The sequence below is a fragment of the Euprymna scolopes genome, chromosome 9 (genome assembly GCF_053919585.1).
Source record: "Euprymna scolopes isolate OS-2025 chromosome 9, ASM5391958v1, whole genome shotgun sequence".
Taxonomy (NCBI): Eukaryota; Metazoa; Mollusca; class Cephalopoda; order Sepiida; family Sepiolidae; genus Euprymna; species Euprymna scolopes.
In genome coordinates, this window is record NC_136490.1 from 131,464,279 (window position 1) to 131,482,381 (window position 18,103).

Genomic DNA, 18,103 nt, shown 5'->3' on the forward strand with positions numbered 1-18,103 from the left:
TAGAAAATTCATTTTGAATCAATTCACCCTTCACAATGAGATTCAGAAACATCCCAAATTTTTCATTTCGTAATTATTATTTTTAAAATTCAGTGTACATTTACAGTTATTTAATTGATTCTTAAAAATCATTTCTTCTTTTAGACCATTATCCAGGTCATTTCGAATTCAGAAACTTTTCATGTTAATTAACTTTATTTTCCAAGTAATTATTTTATCATTTAAAAGCAATTCTTTTCCTAAACTCACTCACAAGGATTATTTCGAACTAATAAACTCCCGCCACACCTGGGAGTCACATTAGTTAACGACCAGTTCTGTATAGTTAACAGCTCGAAAAAATTAAAGTTTCAATTAAAGAGAGATCTTTCTAGACTGAGGAAATCTTTTTTTTTTTTCTTAATAATTAATTCAATTTTACGTATATACTCCTCAGTCAATATTTCAGGGACCCCTATCATACGGTCCAATTTCAAATAAACCTTCAATTAAAGAATTTGCTCGAATAATTCTTCCTTAAAATCATCTAGAGTTCAGGAAAATCTCTTTCGTTAGTCAAACAATATTTCCTTAGAAATTATTAAAAATTCAGAGAATATTCGAAATGTAATAGCGTAATTTTTCTTTAAGAAAAACTATGAACATCTCAGAGAACTCTTAAAAAATTAACGTAATCATGTAACAGTTGGCTTTTCCAAACACTCGAAGACTTCAAAAAAAGTACTTTAAGTGCTGTTTGAATAATCGTCTCAGTTTTTATTTTTAATAAAAACCAATTGAAGACATCATTTAATGTAATTTAACGAAGCATAAATAATTTTGTTCTTTAAACTTGGTAGAAAAATTTAAAAAACTCCAAGTTAATTCGTTATTATATGCCCTCCTGCAATCAGCCATGGGGGTTTAGCTATACAATCATTAAAACACAAGAGTAGAGAGAGAGAATGAGGGGGAAAGAAGGGGATAGAGACAGAGCGATGCCATTACACACCCTACCACCCCCATAACACTATTACGTAATCTCACAAAAAAAACTCTTCGATTTTAAAAGTCACTCTCTCGTCCCCAAAAAAGCTTGCAGAGGGTGAAAGAATGGTAGACAACACGAGAGGTGGTGAAAGAGAGGAAGAGAAACAGAGGCAGGTCGCATTGTTCCACCACCCATCCCTCAACACCCTCACAAACACCATGACGAGGTCATCTTCGCTTCCTTCCTATGTGCGGCCATTGTTTCAAACAAATGAGTGACAGGTAGACATTAAACATTTCTACGAGTTTAAAACAATTAACTAAATAGAAAAACAATCTTATTTTGAACAATTTTGTTAAAGGCATTCTCACACAAAAAAAAACGTTCACATTATGTAATCCACATTTTTAGCAATCCATTTTTTCTTTCCTTTTTTTTAAACAGACAAATCAAAATTAATAAAAAAAAACATAATCAAATCAAAAAAACCACATATGTTTCGGCATTAACTGCTAATCTAACCCGAAAAAAAAACACATCAACTGTTCATGGAATAAAATGTAATGTAAAAGTTCTATTTTTTTCAAATCTAAATCTAACACTTGCAAAGTCAAAAGCAATTTTTTAAAAAGTCCTATATCTTTATAAACCTGAAATAAAGATCAGATAAAAAATGTTAGGTATCCTTTATTTTCTTTCCTTTTTTTTTTTTTAAATTTATTTTTCGAGCTTCGTGTTTGAAGGATTTTTTTCTTTTTTTTTTTTTCATGTAATAACAAGATGCATAGATATACACACATATCGATATATATCCGGAGAGAGACAGAAAGAGAGAAAGCGTGAGAGAGAAAGAGATATTGCATATTTTAGAGACAATTTCTTCTCATCTCTGTTTTTTTTTTTTTTTTTTGTGTGGGACACATTTCTTACTTTTTTTTTTTCGAAGGGTTACTTTCAATACTCTTTTTTTTTTAATCGATCTTTTGTAAACTGTTTTTTTTTTGTAGGTGCAAGACAATTTTTTGTTCAGGTTCTGAATTTTCCTTTTTGAGTGCGTTTTTTTTTTTTTTTTTTTGTGCGCGTGTGTACTGGTCTGCCATTTTTTTTTAAATTTTGCCAGAAATAGTTTTTTCCGTTTTTAAAGACCGTGGACCATTTTTTTTTATTCGATTCGTCTAGTTATTTTTGGTTGTGCCGTGGGTTTAAGAGTCGAAATTATTTCCATGCTGGGAAACAATATGTCTTGGTCATAGTGCATAATTTATACTGCGACACAGATGCAACGAGATCCGTCTGGTAATTAACCAGGGTCAATCCTGGTCACGGCACCATTTATACCACAATCAGCCGGTCACTGGGGTGTGACCGACAGACGTGTTATAGTAAATGTCTTAAAGCGGTCTCATGAAGACATGAAGATGGGCCAGTCATTAGGGTCTGTGTAGTAAGAAGAAAATCATACCTGAGATGTTGGATTTGGGTGTGGCTCCTTTCTTTTCTCAAGATGATCTCTTCACCCTGGTGGCATTCTGGTGGGAATCTTCATCTCTTTGTCCTCAGGGCCGCCTTTCGACTTCAGACATTTATGAAGGCATTCATGGCAGACAAGAAAAATGACACGCGACACAATTGTAATATACAAAGGTATAACTAACTATTTTATTTTACATTAGAGATACAATATATATTACAAAAAAAACAATTTACAATTAATTTTTACAATAGGCTTTTCAAAGCTAACTAACCTACCCTAACTAGTGTTGAGGGAGGGGGTGCCCCCCCCTCATTTACGGAGAGACAGTCTATGCGTCCTCACATCATGGTGGTCGTGTAGGAAAGAGACAGAAAGATAGCAAGGGGATTATGGGAAGGGGTTTCTTTGTATCTCTACGCTCATGGACAATTTACCACCCGTCCATGCTGCAGAGTGTGTTAGAAACAGTGGCACAAGAAAATAGTGCCACATCCCTCCCTATGCTATCCGAAATTTATGAGTATTCATAAATTTCAGAAGTCCCTAATTTTCCGTGAATGGTGCGTCAACCGGCCGTCAGCAATCAATGTCCCCATGCTCTACGTTCCATCAGGAACTCAGTGAAGCAAGTTATTTTTTCCACCAGGCTCCTGGTAGACTGGTATACTGCTTCAAATACCAGAGAGGGTAATCATCCTCGCCCTCCATCGAGGCAATGACCTCATGATTTCAGTTACTGGATTTACACTTTCTTAAGCAACCAGTATAATATTTTTTAACAAAGCCGGATTTTACGTGAGTTCATCACGCCGACCTATACGTATTTCACTAAGCCGGATTGTACGTGAGTTTATCACGCCGACCTATACGTATTTCACTAAGCCGGATTCTACGTGAGTTTATCACGCCGACCTATACGTATTTCACTAAGCCGGATTGTACGTGAGTTTATCACGCCGACCTATACGTATTTCACTAAGCCGTATTCTACGTGAGTTTATCACGCCGACCTATACGTATTTCACTAAGCCGGATTGTACGTGAGTTTATCACGCCGACCTATACGTATTTCACTAAGCCGGATTGTACGTGCTGGGGGGGGTCGTCAGTTGTGATGTTCATACTTCAAATTTGATTCTTTTTTCGATGAATGGTTGCCTCTAGTGTTTTTTTTTTTTTGCTGGGATGCCATTGACGTGGATGCAAAAAAAACTTTGACTCTCTCATGTGTGTTTGGTATGTCCATGTAGTTTGTGTTGATGAACGGGGTTCATCTTAGTGTTGCCATTGTTGTCACTACCACTGCTCCCACTGATTTCGTATTTTGTTTATGCAAATCTGGAGGGGTATGTGATATAACAATACCCCTCAGATCTTAATCATATTTACATAATGAAGCATGTTCGGAGTTGTCCCCTTGTCGTTCTTGCTGGGATTTTTCCGAGTTGGTCAACTTGTGAGGATGGTGCCTGAGTCTCATCGATGTTGCATGTGGGATTGTTTGAAGGGTGTTGTTCATCAACATCGCAAGGTGGGAGTGGGAGATTTATGATAGAAATGTGAGGTGGGTATGGAGCTATATGTCGGATGTGGACGTGAGTGTATCTCGGTTGTGGTGTTGTTCTTATCTTGCACTTAGCACATCATCTTGTTTGTCTTGGTGATTGCGAAGTTTCCTATCCATTGGGTTGTGTCTGATTATGATCGGTGGAGTAGTACATTGTCTTCTACTCGTAGATGAACTAGTTTATGTTGTTCTCCATTTTGTGATTGGCTTCATCGTTGGCCAAAGCGACGCGGCGTGAACCTGTCTTAGCAGGGCATTGACTTGCATGCCGTATGTTCCCAGGTTGTCACTCCTGATTTCCTTTCTTTGAAGTGTCAGCAGATTGATGTTAGGGTGGCGACCGGTGACTGTATAGTGTGGGAAGATACCAGTGGCTTTGTTGGTTGTGGCATTCATGGATGGAATGACGGACTCAAGAACGTCTGCCCACTCGTAGTTTCAGTCTTCACATAACATGTAGAGGGCGTTCTTCATTGTCTGGTGCTGTCTCTCAACTTCAATCTGACACTTGTCTGTATCAGATTGAAGTTGATGAACTCATGGACACAGAAAAAAAAACACTCTCATGTCCGTGTAGTTTGTGTCGACGAACGGGGTTTGTCGTAAAGCCACCATTGTTGTCAATATCACTGCTCCTGCTGATTTCGTGTTTTGTTTATGTAAATCTGAAGGGATATGCGATATAATATCATCACCATCTATATAAGTATTATTAGTCTTTATCATTACATAGAAGAAAAGAGATTACTATGTCATCCAATTTGCATGTGTGTTTGTGGTATGTAAAGACATACATGTGTAAATTTAATGATGACTGAATAAAAGAGAATCACGTTCTCCAAATGCTCACAAGCACATGAAGAAATATTAGAGAGTGGTTGAATCAATATAGAGCGAGAGGATCAAGAGAAAGATATAGCTAGTTAAGAGAGAAGTGGACAAGTTGTTTGGTTAATGGCTAATTAGAAAAAGTTATTTTTTTTAATTTCTTTTTCTTTTTTCTTTTTTTCTTTTGCAAACATAATTCCAGAACTAATGCCACCAGCAACTAGCAGCATTCACTCTAGGTGGGTTGAACTGACTTCCTCCAAAGGAGAAAGTTTCATAGCAATATAATGTTCACAAGCCTTACATCTACAAAAACTAATGTATTTGGATTATTAAAGTTTATTTGGGTGAGGGGAGCCTTAGAGAAACAAACGTTGATGAACTCACATTTATTATAATAATAGATAAAGGTCATGAAACATAAGGTCAAATAAGTTTGATCCTTGACCTCTGTTGTGATGAGTAATAAAAGCTCTGCCTCATTAGTTTTATTGGCCTTTTTAATTTATCTCTTTTTCTTTCTAGTTGGAGAAAAAAAGAAACAATCTGTTTTAGTGGAAACATAAAGTTCAAGATTTTTAAAATCTAGGGAATAAGTCAGCAATTTTTTCTCCTTTATGTTTTTGAGGTGTTTATCAAGAATTCTCCCTCCCCCCCCGAAAAAAAAAAAAAATAAAAATAAAGCATCTCTATGATGTATGTACCCGTGACTATAAGAAAATATTATACACCAAAAATCATCTTTTTTTTTTAATTTTTTTTTTTTTACACAGTGATCACCACTTATCAAGGCCCGGAAGCCACTCAGGGATAAGGGTTATTGCAAGTACATTACGTTAGTGTCTAAATTGATCAAGTAGTTTTATTTTTATAAAACATAATTTTTAAGTGAATTAAAATTTTTCCAATGTTTTCCCCTCCCCATGTAAAGAATGTCTTTCTAAAACTTTGCAAGTTTGAATTATTTGTGTAAGTCGAGTGTTTCCATCCCCGAACTTGTAACTCTTTACTCCGTCTAGAATTTTTATTTTTTGTTTTTGTTTTTCTGGTAGAGTTTCTAGGAAATAGCCATACCACTTTTTTCCACAAACTCTTCTGGATACACCACTATCCAAGACGGCTGAGCCATCTCCTGAAAAACGCTGCTTTTTATTCATTCATTAATACAAGGTTGACATGAGTAAATGGCCTACGTTTGTAGTAGAAACAAATGCGACTTTTTTCTTCTTTGAATCAATGCCTCTCCCCTGTGCTATTTGGCCACATACTGACCAATCAGGGGCACGGCGCATTAATCCTTCCTATCCCCTAAGGAAATCGGCCAGCATCTGGTTTGAAGAAGAACAGCTCGTCCTTACTGAGAGAGCCACCAAACAGAACGGACCTCCCTTTTCTTCTCTCTCTCCACCTCGGTGATTTCTAACGGTATCGATGATTCCACAGGGAATAACTACCGTGATAGCACCAGGTAGCCAGAGTCCAGCTTTTGACAAGGAACATATCACATTCTCCTTAATAAACCTTTTCTGTGTTACATTTTATGAAGTTGTTGTGTTCGTCATTTCAGAAGCTTGTATTGAATTATTTATTTTATTAGGTTGTGTCCTAAAAGCATTTTAAACCATAATTTTCATTGTTGTCAGTTTCAGTGTAGCGACAGTTGCGAACCCAGTGATATTTACAACCATATTTGAAACTAATGTGTACTTGCTGTAACACTTAACATGAATGAAAGCACATAAGACTGCATTAGCATGATAACAAACCAAGCAGTGGTTAAGATCGTACCAAAATGGCCACTCCCACCTTCACTATTTTCACTCAATACACCGGAAAAAATAGCTACGCCCTCTGATTATAAAGGGCCATAATTAGTCCCATTATAAATAGTGGTGTAAGGGAGGTAACTCTGCCCAATATATTACATCTCTTCAATCTTACTTGGAATCACAAACATAATCGTTCAATTTTATAGTGGTGGTCCCCGAATACGTCCTGACCTGTGAGTGGGTTGTGATGCCGGTTTATCCACTTTTGCAGGAGTTCCTGCAGATTCATCTATATGTCTGCTCTCAGGTATTAAACTTTTCTCAGGAACTTCAAGTGTGCCAGAAACTTTAGGTGTGCCGGAATTCTCAAGATTCACTGCAATGTTATCTGTCTGTATATCAGACGTCAATTCCTCTGCTGCCATTGATGGGAGATTCACAAGCTGGTCTGCATGTCTCCTTATTATCCCTCCACCGGTCTCCACTTCAAAATTTATTGCTCCCAACTGTCTGGTAATGGTACCTTCAATCTATTGCTGAGCAGATTCATAATCACGCAAGAGTACATGATCGACTACTTTAAATTCACAAAGTGGTACCATTACTTTGCTCCTTCTTTCCATTTTAGTTTTTATGTCCAGAGCCTTGTAAGTGTCTGGTTTTACCAAATGAAACCCCGTTCTTAATTGACGTTTGAACAGTAGTTTGGCTGGAGAAACCCCAGTTGAGAGTTATCCTATAGGTGAATAAAAATCTGTTTACCTTGGTTTCGAGTGTTGCATTGTGGTCTGTTTCCATCCTTTTAAGTGCTTCCTTGAATGTGCACATACTGCACTCTGCTTGTCCATTTGACGACGAGTGGTAAGAAACTGTAAAAATGTGCTGGATTCCATTGGCATTCATGAATGCTTTGAATTCTTGACTTGTAAAGCAGGGACCATTATCACTCATGACTAATACTGGCAGTCCGTGTGTTGTGAAGATTCCTCTCATTTTCTCCATTGTGGCCGTCAAAGAAGATGTTTTCGTTATGCATATCTCTGCCCACTTTGAATGAGCATCCACTACTATCAAAAACATGTGTTCCAAAAATGAACCCACATAATCTATGTGGATTCTTTCCCATGGAGAACTCGGATATTCCCAGCAATGAATGGGAGCTTTGCTGGGGTTACTTTGATTAAGAATACAGGTTCCACAAGCTTTTCTGGCTTTGTCAATATCAGTATCCTGATTTGGCCACCACACATAGCTACAAGCAAGGGCCTTTATCTGTATGATCCCTATGTGTGTCTGATGCAATTGTTGCAATATGTTCACTCTGGCTGGAATTACAACCCTACTTCCCCATAATATCGCACCATCTTCACACGTCAACTCTGTTCGCTTGTTGAAATAGGACTTCATTGCTATGTCTGGGATGCATGATGTATTCATATGCCTGACAAAGTATATTCTCGTCTCCATTCTTACTGTTGCCACAGCTACTGCAGCATCAATTAAGTTAATCATGTGTATTTTGTTAATGTTTGGTGTGGCATCTTGTTCCTGTGCATTAATTGGAAGATGACTGAGGCAATCTGCATTTCCATTGAGGGACCTGACATGATACTCCAACTTATAATTGTAGGCAGCTGGAAAGAGAGCCCAGTGTTGAACCCGGCCTGCAACAAGAGAAGAGATCAGCTTTTCAGCAAATAGCCCCAATAACGGCTTGTGGTCTGTGAAAAAAGTAAAATTATTCCCATACAAATATTGATGTAACTTTTTTACCACAAAAATTAAGGCCACCCCCTCCTGTCAATGTGTGCATAGTTCTGTTCACCCTCGGACAGCATTTGTGGAATGTAGCATATTTCCATTCTATGAGCCATTACAGCTCCTAGTTCATAGGAAGAAGCATCTACTTGCTCAAGAATAGGTTTGTATGGGTACAGCATCTTCTTTGTTTTTCAAGGCCGTTATTTGTCTAGCACACCATACCCGCAGAGCACCTTTCCTCATTAAGCTGTGAAGCGATTCTATTATCATCGATAAATTCAGTAAATGACTGTGCTAATAGTTAACTGCCCTAAGGAAGGCTTTTAATTCTGTAATGTTTTGTGGCGGAAGTGCCCGTATCATGGCAACTACCTTATCTGGAAGAGGTGCTGTGCCTTCCTTACTGATTCTAAAACCCAAATATGTTACTTCAGGGAGGAGAAATTTGCATTTACTTCTCTTTAATTTTAATCCTGTCTGATCCAGCCAATACACTCCATAGATTCTTTAGATGACTACTGTCATCATCACCTGAAACTAAGATGTCATCCACATGCACCTTGCAAAAGTGGATGTTCTTCAACCTTTTGTCTATTTTCCACAAGGCCACTATTCGCCCATGTATGGAGTATTGTTGTTACATTTGGGCTGGTGCATCTGCTACTAGTCTCTCACTCCTGGACAGGTTTCAAAAGACAGTCGCCAACCTGATAGGTCCTGAACTGTCATCTAAGCTTCAACCCCTGGCCTATCAACGAAATGTTGCATCCCTCTGCCTGTTTTACAAGTATTTTAATGCTCTGACGAAATACAAGCCCTTGTACCCCTTCGACGTAAATACCACCAACAAACCCGACAAGCAGCAAAGTCCCACCCCTACACAGTAGAAATCCCTAGATTTAAGAAATCCTTCTATTCTAATAATTTCTTCCCCAGAACTGCTAGATTTTGGCATTCCCTTCTGAGTTCCTGCTTCCCCAACTGTACTGACATGCAGAAGTTCAAGTGTAATGTGAACAGACATGTTGCTACTCAACTCCCTACATAGTATCCTTACAACTTATGTCCCTGATAGTAGCCGCTTACATCAAAGTGGCACTATGCTTTGTTTGGGGGGAAAAATGTAAAAAAAAAATTTTTTTAAATTAAGAAAAAATTATGCATATCAACCTTTTTCAGTCTATTTAATGTCGAATCCAATTTTAGAAAAATACTTTGTGCTTCAAGTTATTTATGCTTTCAAATATTTATTCATGGTGTTTGGTTCGATTGCCTTGTAGAGAAAACTTGTGGTTTTTGTTTTTGACTTATTTAATCTTTTTAACTATACCCTTTTTTAACCAAATTATTATTTTTTTTAAATATAATTTGACAGTTAAATTTAATTATTATTGTACAATTTGGCTATTAAAATATTAATTGACCGAAAATGTTATTGTTATAAAACTAATTATTCTTAACAAAATATTGTTTTAATATCTATAAAATTATTGGGTGTAATTAATTGCCAAAACTTTCAGTCTTTTGAAATATGAGAATTTGCTAAGAATTTTAAAACCGTATCGAGATTCGCAATTAAACATTAGTTTTACCAGATCAGGCCGTCTGAAGATACTGGCTTTACGCACCAAATATTGATGTTATTAATTTTTTTTTCTCTTTGCAAAACTTAATCATATTCTGCAAAGTCAAAAACAAAAAAAAAAAACATTTTTTTCTCTAAAAACAATCAAGAACTATTTTTATATATTTATATTTATTCATATATATTTTTTATATATTTATATTTATTCAGATAAGTATTTGAAGATTTAACAAAAACTTAAAGCATAAAACCTTTTACCAAAATTACTGAATTCGGCATTAAAAAACCCCAAAGAAGGTTGATATGCCGTAAAACAAAACAAACAGAATAAAAGCAAAAATTAAATTAATTTAATTTTTGCTTTTATCCTGGCGTCTGTTGCGTCTTAAAATAAATTTTTCTTCTCTTTTATCTGATTTATATTTATTTATTTTTTCAGAAATCAATGGTGGAAACTTTAGCCATTATAGATATAGATTTTCCATGCCACAGACAACATGGCCGATGACAGTTGATAAATTATGGTACAGTTTTAATATTGGCCCGATTCATTTCATCAGGTACGTTTAATGTTTAGTTTTATGCTCGGATTTAATATTTTATTAAAAAAAAAACAAACTTTTATGCATCCCAAGTAAGTCACATTACCCCCGAGACGTAAAAGGCTATTGTGATTATAGACAAGTTTTAAAGGGGGTTTCTTCACATTACATTTAAATTTTTGCATCTTGGTACAGTTGGCGAGCTGAGATAGAATTCCAAAGACAAGCAGTCTAAGGAAAGAAGCTATTAGAGTAGAAAGTTTTCTGGTATCTGGGGAAGCTACTGTGGAGAGGTGGGAAAGAAATTTGTGCAAGAAATTTGTTCAAGATATTGATGTTGGAGGATGCAAGTCTGATAAGTTCGTCAGAGCATATTCCATGGAAGTACTTATTAAACAAGCATATCGAAGCAATATAACCGTGATGAAATGGGAACGGAACTCGGCAGACAGTGTGAGATTTATTAGATTAGAGATTCTTATTTTACCCTGTCCAAGAAAGAGAGAGACTAGTGATATACAGCATAATCACATTGACAATATATGGTTCTCATAAGATCACGGAAGTTAAGCAACGTTGAACCTGGTCAGTACCAGATGGGTTATCAATTTGGGAATTCAAGGCACTGTATGTAAGAGGACGTCGACACCTCCTTGCAAGAGTTGCAAAATCCTAATGTTGTCCTCTCCCCTAACAGGGATATACATGCGACTGGGAACCGCTTCATACTCCCATGGAACTTCCTCCTTTGGAGGAAGCTGGTTAAATCCATATAGGATTAGTGCCGTTTTCATTCCATGCCATTCCATTTCAGACTAGTAATTGGTACATCAACACAAATGTGGCAACAAAACTCCATGCACAGATGAATGGTGACTTTATAGGGATATAGAGTATTGTCAAATGTGAGCAGTTTACTAGCCAGGTTGAGGGAGTCTACCTTTTTGCAGCAGACTTCGCATTATCTATGTTTTTATTGCAGTTCATGTTGCTGGTGAATTTTAGATAAACGATTTGAATGTTTGGCTATTGGTAAGATTACTATCACTCATGGCAATCTGTGATTGGAAAGGTTTCTCATTTTGTGTGTGGTTTTATTGTAAACTAGCAGACTGCCTGTCGTAAAATACGCGTAAATATTATATTTTAATTAATGCAGAATTCTCATTAAAATAAGAAATACCAGAAGTATTAAACGTAACATCAAATTTCTTTAAAAAAATTATGTAAAAAAAAAAAAACGGAAAGAAACTGAGACATGTGCATGTGAGTATTATGTTTTTTTTCTAAACAGTTAATTTCTTGTAAGTAAAAAGAAAGTACTCGAGCTGAGATTGAAACCAAAACACAGTGAGTCAAGTACAATAACCATTAGACTAGCTTGACACGATCTTTAAAAAGTGTTTTCAAGCCTACTTATTCTTAACATAAGTAATCTGTCATGTGAACAATTTACGCATGTGCATTTGTCAAACAGTTGACAAACAGATAAAAATCCGATGACTCCCACATAGCAATTTTTCAATTTTGACCCCCTTAGCAGCCCTTTTTTCTGGATGAAAACCGATTAAAGGTTTTTGCATGTCTGAATACCCTATATACGAAATTTCAAGTCTGTAGATAAAAAATTCGTTGGGTATATAGGTTGAGAAGTGTCCTCTCACACGCACACACATTTTCACTTTTTTATATATAGAAGATAATATGAGTGTCAAAAGAAAGAGAAAAGAACAATGATGAAGACATTTTCATAGAAACCGTTTAAAAGAGGATATGAGACATGCAATACGATATGGTGCATAAAGTAAGAACAACAGATGTTTATCCTGCATATAATATTTTGATTGCAGAAATTCCCTTCTGCACTAAATTGCCCTTGGTTTTCAATAACAGATGCCACATACAAATGCATTATGTCTAAACACTCGACCGCCATCTTATGTAACTTACACGTCGTTTTATACACATTTATTTGTTATAATTAAATCCTATATTTCATCCTAGATGTATCATCATGATCACCACATCTACAGAGGAAGAAGTTCCTATTTTTCTCTCTGATTATCAATTCCTACCACCGCTACCACTATGCATACTTCATTATCTTACAATGTTTGTATTTCACCGCTCTTAACTGCTTATGACATACATAGACTAAACATAACCTTCCCTTCTCCCTATATATAATTACTAATGCCTCCTGAGCCATCATCCGCCCATTCCTATTAGCTGAGCTCGGAAGATTCCATTATTCTTAGAATCCCATTCTTGCCTACATTAATGAATGGTTTATCATATTAAAATAGGGCTACACTATATGCACCTTTCATAACATTACTACAATACCAGTTCTCGCTTGATAAATATTTAAAAAAATAAATCATGTGAAATTTAAAGAATCTTTCATTAAATTCGTTTTATTCGGCAAAAAACAAAACAAAAACAGCATGCTTCAATTGCCATGTAGGGTAAGGGTGATAGAAATTTAAGCAGAAAAGGATACAGTAGTTCAGCACATGTCCAAATTCACCTTGAATTGCTTCATTGCTTTCTTGAAAGTCTATTTCGAAGTCCAGAGATTCTGATTAAGAAAGTGGCCATTTTCTAGTTTAATCAAAATCGGCAGTTAAATAATTTCTTGTGGTGTCCGTGTAGATTTCTTTCTGGTGCAGGAGTGAATAATAGGTCTCAAAGGAGATGGTAGGTCAAAATGAGATTACTACATAATCAAGGGAGAAAAGGTCCAATAAAGCCTGCAACATTCCAGGGGCTTATCAAAAGAAGAATGTGTTGGCTGAAATGTAACTTTAACATTATGTTTTATTTTTTATACAAAAACTGCATTTATGATTAAGGTGCTGCAGTATGACACTATCGTTTACCCGTGGAGAGTTACTTGGTTGAGAAACGTCCTGGGAATGGCAACCAGCTCCAAAGGTGTTAGACATGATCAAACGATAGGCACATAGAAACATCAATGGGTCGGTGGCATCGACTATAACTGGCTGGCATGGGTTGCTTCTTAAGTCATCAAATTATAACCCCTCCATTTAACGGTGGGGTGTTACGTGATCGTCATTGGGACTTTTCTAGCTCCACTGGTGTTAACAAACAATCGTTTGCCAGAGAGAGTTACTTGCTTCATCATGCAAATGACATCAGACCCCTCCAGTGTTAACAAACGGTATTCCAATAACAATACCCCAGTGCTGTGGACTTCTTCTACTTGGTTGATGCCCAGTTCAGCTCACTGCTTCTTGGGTTGTTCTGACTGTGATTTCTGCTTGGTCTTGGTTTCTGGCTGTGATGTCTGCTTCAGTTGTGACAAATGACACGCAACACAGGTTTGTAGACAAAATGAACTTAGCTATTTATTTTACAATATTGTACATTATACATTAATAAAATAATCACAATCGTCTTCTTTTACTCTAGCTAGGCTACCTTAGCTAATTCTTTGCACAGGAAGAAGAGGATGCCCCTCTTTATCTCTCACAGAGACACCAAAATATGTATATCCACTGCATGCTGGTCAGACGCGAAAGAGAGAGTGTTGTAAGAATGGGGTTATGGGATATCTATTGCCTAACTCTTACGTGACAGGCCTCATCACTCAGCAAGAATATCTATGTTACTACTCTGAAAGTGGCACTTAAACAAATAGTGCCACAGCAGTACATAATATCTTCCATGTTTTTTGTATTTTGTTTTTGTTTTAGATTCAAAAAAAAATCTTTTTAGTGGTGAGTTATTTTCGATTGAATTCTTTGCTAATGAGAATGCTTTGCATTGCGTTTGCATGCACTAATGTTATAAAAGGTTCAAGCTACAAGAATGTAATATAAAGAAGAAAAAACAAAAGAAAAGTTTAACTTAACTACATGAGCAATTGACCACATGGTGCAAATGTATTGATTGAACAGCTATTGGAGCCATGTAGCACAATTTTATTATTTGTATGGCCCACTTGTAATGCTTGGTTATCTGCAGGATCGATGTAGTTCACAGCTTGTCTAATTATGGAAGCTGTGTGGACCACAAGTATTGATTGGCCAGTTACGGGAAACAATCATCCCCCCCCCAAAAAAATAGTTTCAAGATGTAATACCTTATAGTAAGAAGAAAGTTATTACCTGGTGAGTTAGAATACTTGCTTTATGTCCAACTTGTAGAGTAAAGATGGTATTGTGATGACTAATCCCCATTAATCCCTAACTGTGCACCAAATAGATTCCATAATACATACTTTGCAGAACGTTATCATAACAAAAACGCATAAAAAATTTCAGCCAGATTGGCCCAGTAGTTTGAGAAAAAAGTGGAACAGACAGACAGACTTAGAGAAACATGATTTAGATACTTTCTACTCTCCCTTTGTTTCTTGATTCATAAAAAAGGTTTATTCTGAGAATAAATTTTCTACAGAGAAAGCCATCACTATAATTTTGTGGGTTTTTTTTTTACTGATGTTCACCTCTAATAAGATATATCACCACTTGGATGTAAGGGGCTACTATTTAGGACCATGCCTATGAAAGATTAGCAAGATGTTGGTTTACATTACATTTAAACTTCTGCATATTAGTACAATCAGGGAAACAGGTAACAGGAAGGGAATTCTAAAGTCTAGCTGTTCAAGGGAAGTAGAAAGCTTTCTGGCATCTGGGGATCTCAACAGTGACAGGATGTGATTTTTGTTGCTAAGCGGGTTTGTTGGGGATATGTATGTCAAGGGGGCACAAGTGCAACAAGTTCATCAGAGCACGTTCTGCTAAAATATTTATAAAACAAGCACAGAGATGCAACATTGCAGCGATGGGACAGGAGTTGTAGCTTAGTTGACAAAGTGGAACCTATTAGATTGAAGATTCCTTTTTGAACTCTATCCAAGAGGGAGAGACTCGTGGTAGATGCACCAGTCAAGATGTAACAACAATACTCCATACATAGGCGAATGATGCCTTTGCAGAGGTACAGGATACTCTCAGGTGTAAGTAGTCTTCTAGCATGATAGAGGGAACCCACCTTCTTTGCAGCAGCCTTCGCAATGTCCTCAATGTATTTGTTCCAGATTTAGTCAAATAAAGTTAACATTCTGTAATTCTAAACTAAGCTCAGTGAGTATACAAATATTAGCCAATCAACATGCTTGAATAAAAAAGAAGAAAATAATATGTGTCTTTTTAAAGGTGAGAATATTAGACACAAAGTCAGAGGAAATGGAATGTGAAAAGCCAAAACACTAAATTAGTACACTTTGGCTTACAAAAAATGATGCTTGGACAGTTCTGTCACTGTTCCTTGGTAGAGGCGTCTTGGATGATTAGTAATAAACTAACTTCTCAAAGGATAAATAAGGTAATGCCTGGGGAAATGAACCTACTAGAACTGCACAGGACCATACCGCACACTGAAAGAGAACATACTGTTCTAAAAAAAATGGACTAAACTCTGCCGGTCTGCTTTTGGCTGATTTAAAGCAGAATGTTTTCAAATATTAAAAAGAAACTATAAAAGTTGCAGAAAGTCTTAGAATTCAGTCTTTTCGTCTGTCTGTTGGACACTTATTGACACAACTTCTTGATATAATTGCACTGAATTTAGCCTGAAGTACCCTTGGCATACTAGATGTGGAGGGGAGTTAACTGATACTCCTACTATTATTATTAGTCCTATTACTACTTATGATAAGCACCACTTAATAAGCACTACTTCCAAAGATACTAGTCAGATTTGCATAATTTAGTAGTAACAGCACTTGGAATGCCAAGTATCATAGAGTTCAAAATGATACCACTAATATAACTAATACTAATATTAATACTAATGCTTATAATACTACTATTAATAATCTCCAACTGAACTGGTTAGATATAGCATGCTGAGTTCCTGAAAGTTGCACTTGTCATGGAGGTGGGAAAATCAAAATATTATTTATCAAAATACTACTAACAATTAAAACACTGATAGGCTTTAAAACTATTGAACTATTCATAGGAATAGCACCAACTTTGGTATAAAGAACCCTTTGGATACTGTGTGTAATACAATTAATAATACTAATCATGATGCTTGAATAAAACTAGAACATCACTCCATAATTGATAGACAATTTACTTAGATCATAGAGATTTATAGTTTTGATTTTATCAATTGATTTCTAGTATTTACACTGGATATTACATCAATAATGCATCTTTGTGGCTTCATTTTGATTCCTACGTGTGAACCGCATTGTTATTTTCATAATTGGAATTTGCCTGTGAGTGAATTGATGGCTACAATCAACAAAATATTTAAAACTGTCGCTACCCGGCATTGCTCAGTAGTGTATGTGTTTGCAATTTGTTATCTTTTTTTTTTTTCTTTTTTAACTATATCGATATTTTTTTCCAGTATATAATTTTTTGTTCCAATCAAAGGGAAGTAATTCTGTATGAACGAATACTAAGTTACATACATTAGCAAATTATATCATATCCTGCTTGACAACATTCAAAAAAAAAATTTTTAATCCTAAACAAGACATATTGCTATTTTGAGATAAGGGGCTACTATTTTGGATTGTGAGGAGTTGAGCAGCAAGATGTCTGTTAACATTACATTTAAACTTTTGCAGGTTAGTACAGCCAGGGAAGCAGGAAACAAGGAGGGAATTCCAAAGTCTAGCAACTAGAGGGGGAAAAACTGTCGAGTAGAAGACTTTCTAGCATCTAGAGATTTCAACAGTGAAGAGGTGGGATTTTGCTGCTTGTCAGGTTAGTCGGGAGTATGTATGATGAGGGGGCACAAGTACTATGAGTTCATCAGAGCACATTCCATTAAAGTATTTGTAAAATAGGCACAGAAATGTGACATAGCAGCGATGGGACAGAGGTTGGACACTCGTCGATAAAGAGAACCTGTTAAATTTTAGATTTTTTTTTTTAACCCTGTCTAAGGGTGAGTAGTCAATGGTAGTAATTTTCCAGTTTTTTTGTTTTTTTTTCAAAAAAAATTCAAAACATTTGACATGGGTCAGTGATTGTATCATTGGTAAGTTTTTTATCTTTTGACCCAGAAAACAGTAATTCTTCCTTCTTTGCCAGAAAGATCGCTCAAGACTAAAGGAAAAAATAATGGAAGCAAGAGTTAGGTGATTGCCAAAAAATCCACTATTTACTCTCCTTAACTTAATAGTATTGTCCCAGAAAGACATTTGACATTTATTGTTTGAAAAGGAATATTATGCAGATTTATATAGAAAGCAGTATCGAATTTCCATAGAGTTCTTTAATTTGACAGTAGATATTTAAAATCTGAAATCATACCTAAATCAAATTCATATCACATATATATGTTAAAGCACATAGACATCGTGCAAAAAAGCAAAGAACTACAAAATCAATACTCAGATTTATGGTTCAGGTGTTGTTTCCTCCGTTACCAAAACGCTCTTATCACAGAATGATTTCATTGTAAACATAAAATGCCACCTTTTTCTCTCTTGATTTTAGGCTAATAAATATTTTATATCTCAGCTTTTATGCGTTTTGTCACCATGCATTCATGTATCTTTTCTGAACACAAGGCCACCATTTTGTTTGCTGTGTCATCTACTATATAAC

General features: G+C 36.0%; 1 protein-coding gene across 2 annotated transcripts in view; it reads left to right on the forward strand.

The window, feature by feature from the left end:
• The window catches only part of LOC145284843 (acid phosphatase type 7-like), a 212,147-nt gene that overhangs the window by 124,998 nt on the left and 69,046 nt on the right, over nt 1-18,103 (forward strand). For both annotated transcript variants that reach the window (XM_080133822.1, XM_080133823.1), the window contains exon 6: nt 10,394-10,514. In XM_080133822.1, coding sequence (XP_079989948.1) covers nt 10,394-10,514 — 121 coding nt within the window. The remainder of the gene's footprint in view (nt 1-10,393; nt 10,515-18,103) is intronic.